The sequence below is a fragment of the Vitis vinifera genome, chromosome 13, assembly GCF_030704535.1.
Source record: "Vitis vinifera cultivar Pinot Noir 40024 chromosome 13, ASM3070453v1".
Taxonomy (NCBI): Eukaryota; Viridiplantae; Streptophyta; class Magnoliopsida; order Vitales; family Vitaceae; genus Vitis; species Vitis vinifera.
This window is the reverse complement of record NC_081817.1, coordinates 410,166-416,726: the sequence shown is the minus strand read 5'-3', so window position 1 is coordinate 416,726 and position 6,561 is coordinate 410,166. Positions and strand designations below refer to the sequence as shown.

Sequence of the window (6,561 nt, the reverse complement as noted above, 5' to 3'; positions counted from 1 at the left end):
GTAAATTAAACAATTGAACTGCACCTATATCCTGGAACGAATTATGAAATGCAAACTCGTAACCACTACTTTAATGACACATGTTTAGGCACTTCCAAGAAGCAATAGCACTATAAAATATATAAATATACTTCTTCATCATCTGTCAATCTCCAGTTCTGTTCTATTTTCCCTTTTTTTTTTTACTCTTTTGCATGTCCCGGGCAATGAAGATATATAGTGGTTTTGTTTTTTAGTTTTGGGGGAGTATTCCCATGTAGGAAACATAGGCAAAAGATGGCCTGGTAGCTTAGTCCCATTGAATCTCCCTGTGGAAAGTCCAATCCGAGGGATTCAAGGTCGTCTTTCCATCAAAAGCCACAAGATCATATGGGGAGTCATCCCCAAATTCAGTGAGCATGGACTTCCAGTGTAGACTTGGCTCCCATTCAGCTCCCTTCAACACCTTCAGTATCTCCTCCACAACTATCTTGCTTCCCTCAGCAGATAAGTGAACCCCATCTCTGGAAAAGTCAAAAAAAAAAAAAAAAAACTCAATTTCCTCAATTATGAACTTGTCGATGCAATAATTGCTAAAATTTTAATGTAATAATTGAAGACTTCACTACTACCAAAAACAATGCAACTCATTATGAATGTTGTATTTCCATCTTCAATATTTAGCTCTCCTAAGGACGCCAATTTTACCCAACAAAGTGGAACAAAAACCTCTCGTCCAGAAACTGGGGAGTGGAAGATATCTCTGCAGTACATTCAAGAACAGAATCTCTAGAACGATTTAACTGTCACAATTTAACTAACATCCATTGAGAAATGAGCTTGCACCCAAAATATCACATATCAGTAGCCAGTAGTAACCCAGACATGATAACACTACCATAGTATATATAGATGGCCAGGTCAAACTGAAAACTGAATATTCAAAGTTGTTCTAGACATGCATATCTTAGATAAACAAGAAAATAATAGGCAAACATCTCATTCATTCATCTTCACAGACAAATCATTGTGTCCAGTAGAATATAGAAGATACCACTGCTGCATGAAAGTCATTGGCAAAGAAGAAGGCACAAAGTTGTGAGGGGACCTATGATATGGATGTATGCGTCTATAAAATGTGCTATCGACGGAATCTGTCAGAAAATTTTAATATATGGAGAGAATGTAAGAAAACTTACGTGAAGCAAGCATTTAACCAATCATCTCTTTTCTGAAATGCAGTCCAAAGATCAACAACCTTCACACCCACCTCCTGGCACAGTTCTATACAAGCTTCTGAATACTGTCTGCATAACTCATTTGTTCGTACTAGCTCACTAAATATTCCACTGGTTTAAGATAAAACACCAGGTTTAGAATTGAAATCTTGTAATAGAAACCAAGAAAACAAGACATCCAGGATATGCATCAGAGAACCTCACGCCTGCTCGAACTTTTGCCTCATTGACAGGAGGACAACTGAGAAAAATGACACGTGTGGTATCTGAAAGGCTCTGAATTTCAAACGTTGTGTTAGAATGAGTATCAAATACTGTTATCGGAGAAGAGGAAATGCCAAGGGTCCACTAGCTATATGCATATAGTATGGCAGAGTTGAATGATTTCAACCATTTAACAGCATTAGACATTCAGAAACCACAAAATTATCATTTTTCTTAGACAGTTGAAACCATAAATAATAATAATAATAATAATAATAGGGAAAAAAAGAACATTTCTGGAGTTCAGGAATTGATCTCAACATAAACCTTATTTTGGCAATATTGGTCTACAAATGAAACTCCATTTATATGAAAAATAGAAACCGAATCAATTCATCTTATGCAATTTCCAGCATCCCCAATAGGGCAATGATACACTCAATGGGGGTGGAGAAAAAAGGGGACGCAGAATGTGTGATAAATGGTCTGTGTATCTAATAGGTTATTATTGTAGAGAAAACAACTCCCCCCAGCCCCCAAGCTCACCCTACACATAAGGGCCCTTCCAAGAGAAAAACCATCTAAAATACAGCAGCCTTTTGCATTTAGCAAGGTAACAATGCAAGTGAAAAAGGCACCTGGAGATGAGCTGCAATGCTTCTCATGTGCTCAATATATTCTGGAAGTGGTACATGAGGGCCTAGGCCAGATGAATGAGGCCCCATTGAATCATTACCACCAAAATAGACTATCACTAAAGAAGGTTGTGTGGCAGCATCCTGAAATTAGAAATAAAAACAACAATATTGGCATCAAAAGATAACTTCGTAAAGAAAATATGTTAAAGCAAAAATAAAGAAAGCTATATTCAACCACTTGGCAATCAACTCTAAAACAAACTTATTTCTCAATACCAAGTATTGAAAAATGTAACTACCATTTTTCAAGTTATCCAGATAAGCCACCATTAACCACAAAAATCACTTACCAACTAAAACTAAGTTCCACTGCTCAGGGAATTCCATATGGCCGGAAATCACAACCAAAAATGCAAAACACAGCCTTGGTAAAGAATGATGCCAACATAAACACCCATATTTATGCACATAATTATTTTTCTAAAAAAATTCTCATCATCCATATTATGATAAGGGAATCGCATAAAAGGTCCAACAGTGACTAAGGATAAACAAGTGCACAGAAAATAAGATGCTGTACTCATTGGAGTATTAGAAAATTTTCCTACTATTTTCTGTAGCCTTTTGCATCTGTTCGGGTCTGTTTTATTGGTCCCACATCCAAACATCAAATCATTAATGACCAACACCAACTAAGTGCATACCAGGTAACATTCTGAGTTTTGAAAACATGGCTACGCAATTACTTCAAGACAGAACATATTTACAGCAAATAGATAATACCTTTGGAAAAACTTGATGAAGGACCTCGACAGCTCGCCGGGAGTTCCAACCATAATATCCTCTCAACACTATGTCTGCCTAGAATGAAGCACAATAGAACATAAAATTGCACGAGTTTCACAGAAGAATGCACAACACTTGTATAAACAAGAAATTTGGGAGAACAACATATTGATAAACAGAGATGGAGAGAGCATCATATACGTGGCATGGAAGCCTCCATTATGGTTGAACTAACTCATATTAGATTGAAGGAGTAATTAGAAACAACTTAACCGGATCTGTAGAAGATAACTAGAGTTTAATATTAGTAGTGCCATCGTTTTTCTTCCTAAAGCAAATAGAGATATTATTGATAAGTGCCAATCATCCCTAGCACACAAGAAGCATACAGATGAAACCAAAAACCCAAAAAGGAAAGAGAGTCAAAGCCACACTCACAAGACCCCCCATATTCGATGAAATCATGAAATGCCCCAGCAACTTTCATTCAAATAAAACATAGACCAAAGCAAAATAGATTGAATGAGATAAGCTTTCAAGCATAGAACGTAACGCTCCAAACAACCAAGCATCCTATAGATCCACTCAAGAATTTTCAGGCCACTTCAATGTTTTAAGAGCCACTTCACATTTTAGCAATGATTTACAAGTTTTTCATGTTTTCAGTCCTTAGAATTAGCAAGGCTAAGAACTAAACTACTAACGTAAGGTGGTGAAAATTAAGACCTTGTTTGATAATTGTTTTCAAAAACAATTCTAAAAAATAATTTTTAAGAATAGTTTTTTAAAATTGTTTTTAAATGTTTTATAAAAGTCTATTTAAGAAGTTGAAATGTTTTTAAGCTATTTTAATTTTTTTTTAAATAATTTTTATATCTAATGCTCTCAGAAAACAATTAAAAACAACTAAAGCATATTCTTTAAAAACACACCGTGTTTTATGTTCTTAGAAAGAAAAAACAGAAAAACAGCTTTCTGATAGTCAAACATGTTTTCCTATTTTTTTGTGTTGGAGAGCAGAAAACTATTATCAATTGAAGACAGTTGCCAAACACGGCTTAAAGTGGTACTTCCATGTGATTTAAATTTCTTTTTTCCCTCTTCTTTCTCAAAGTTCCCACTCACAGTCCTGAAAAAAATTATTTCAAGATATTTTCTTGAACCATCCTGTGTTTTGTAAAAGTACGAAGCACAAGTTTCATACTAAAAAAAAAAATAAGAAGCATAAGTTTTTATTTGGCGTTACTCAGAAATTTCAAGCATCTAAGAATAATTTAGGAATGTTAAAATACAATGATGAATGATTCAAGAACTTCATCACGCGGATTCAAATAGGAATTTGATTAGTAATGCCTGCAAATCCCTAATGTATGGAACGATTCAAGAACTTTGAAGTTCAATTAAGAAAAACAGGTTCACGTTGAATTATGATTCATACACACGTTGATATCATAACTATCATATGCTAGTAATACTCATCAAATTTATTGAATCACAATGGAGAACTGCAAGATTTCGTTGAAGTAATGAACCCTAAACAAATGTCCCATCACTCGATTCTCGAAGTAGGAGAAAAAGCAAAAAAATCAACAAGAAAATCGAAAACTAGCGATGAACTCAAAACGATGCATTTAGAATGTGAAAGAAGAGAGCGAGAGGGAGTACTTTACGAGCGTAGACATCAGAGAGTATGGCACCCCAACCGCCATTGGCGTAGCTGAGTTGCACAATGGACGATCCAAAGAGAACGAACTGAGGCCTCTGTGGTCCAACCATCTCGGCGCCGGCGCCGTCACCTTCACCGCCGGCAGTTTTTCCACCGGAAGAGACGAACTTGTGAGATGCGTGAGAACTGACCGAGTGGGAATGAAGCAGAGAGTGGTTGATGGTGCATTTATCTGCTTTCTTCACTGTAGTTGCATGCGGGTACAGAAAAGATACGTACTCGCTGTAAAAACTTGACAACTGGCTAAATTTTTTGAAAATTTGCATGCTTACAAGGAAATTATGGCGCCTTTGCCCTTCCAGCCGGGGGTCTGAATTTTCTATGGTAGGTGTCTTCTTAATTATACAAATTAAATGGCTTTTTTTTTTCATTTCTCTATTTCAAAAATAAGAAATTATGGTATGTTTAAGAACACTTTTCATAAATTCAAAATTTAAAATAATTTTTTGAGAATTTATTTTTTAAAAGTTAAAATGAAATTTTAGAAAAAACTTGATATGTTCTTTGACTACTAGAAGTTTTTGCATAAATATATTTCCTTTTTTTTCAAATTAAAACATATGAAGGATTACCTTTACAATATGGAATTATCTCCTCTTTTAATTATTTATCTCTTTATTTATTGTTCTAATGAGATTAAAATTGTATTTTTAAAACACAATTTATTTAATTTGAACTAAAGCCAAATTTGAAACTATGATTCTTATAATTTACTTTGAAATCACATTTTAAAAATATAATTTTATAATCTACATTAAAATTTTATCTTGGATATGCAATTTAACATTTGATACTAAAATTATACGAATTTAAACCGAAGTCACACCTTGAAAATACGATTTTTAACATAAATTATGAAATTACATTTTTAAAATATCATGATTACATTTGAAATTAAGAATATTAAAAACTTATTTAATAATTATTTTTTAAAACAATAATAAAAAATAATTTTAAAAATAGTATTTAAAAACTATTATACAATGTTTGAAATGGAAATGAAATGTTATTAACTTATTTTTTATGTTTTTAAATATCTTATTTTATTTTTAATTATTTTTTATACTTATATAATTATTTATTTTTAAAATAGTTTACAAAAAAATTGAAATCAATGAAAATATACCCCTCAAAATACCTTTTTTTGTTTAATAAATATATTTTTGAAAAATGTTATCAAATAGACTTAAATACTCCATTTTCGAATGAAGAGGGGCCATCATGGTTCAAGATTGAAGGAATGAGGAAGAATTGAATGGACGGCTGGGCAGCGACGTAAGGGGTAGTAGGTAGTGGGTAGTAAATAGACTACCAAATGTAGGACACAAATAAATGCAGGCTGATAGACCAAGTCCTTCAACATTGAACCAACCACAGCCTCTCTCAATCATATCTCAGATGATTCAAACCCCACCAACTCTCCATTGCTAAATGCTTCTTCCTCGAGATCTTCGCATCCCTCTTTATTTCTCTTTCTGTCCTTATGCTTCTCCTCTTCTCTTCTGCTCATCAGTCATCACCCACCACATAAATATCTCTCTATATATTTATTTTCTAAATCTAATACTCTCTACTAAATAGTGTATGAATGTCTTTTGTTATATTTATGTGTTACATCTTATTTCAGAATTTATTTAATATATGGTTGAAATTCCATTAAGAAGTGATATTTCACATTTGTATTTAACTTTAGGCTAAAAAAAATGCAAACTCATTGATTACTACCGAAAAATGCTATTTTGTAGACCTAATTATAAGGATTTTAAGCACTTTTGTGTAGTAATCATATTCATTTAACCCAATTAATTCATTAAGCTCCTTAGTAATTAGTTCTAATCATTTTTAGTGACAAGTTTACATGTTTTTCATCAGCTTATGAACTAATTCAAGCATACCAATTGATGAGGAGCTACTTGGGCGAGTTAAGCAAGGATTTTGGATGTTTACAAGCTTGAATTTCAAGTGGAAACACGAGCACAAGCAATGGGAA

General features: G+C 33.4%; 1 protein-coding gene across 1 annotated transcript; it reads right to left on the bottom strand.

The window, feature by feature from the left end:
- Positions 1-32: 32 nt before the first annotated feature.
- Positions 33-4,852, bottom strand: LOC100267342 (GDSL esterase/lipase CPRD49). Its single transcript, XM_002270871.4, has 6 exons — positions 4,511-4,852; positions 2,843-2,920; positions 2,060-2,200; positions 1,417-1,493; positions 1,179-1,328; positions 33-503 (listed from the first exon to the last, which is right to left on the bottom strand). Exons 1-6 carry the CDS (start codon positions 4,835-4,837, stop codon positions 290-292), a joined length of 987 nt encoding a protein of 328 aa, XP_002270907.2. The 5' UTR covers positions 4,838-4,852; the 3' UTR covers positions 33-289.
- Positions 4,853-6,561: the final 1,709 nt, after the last annotated feature.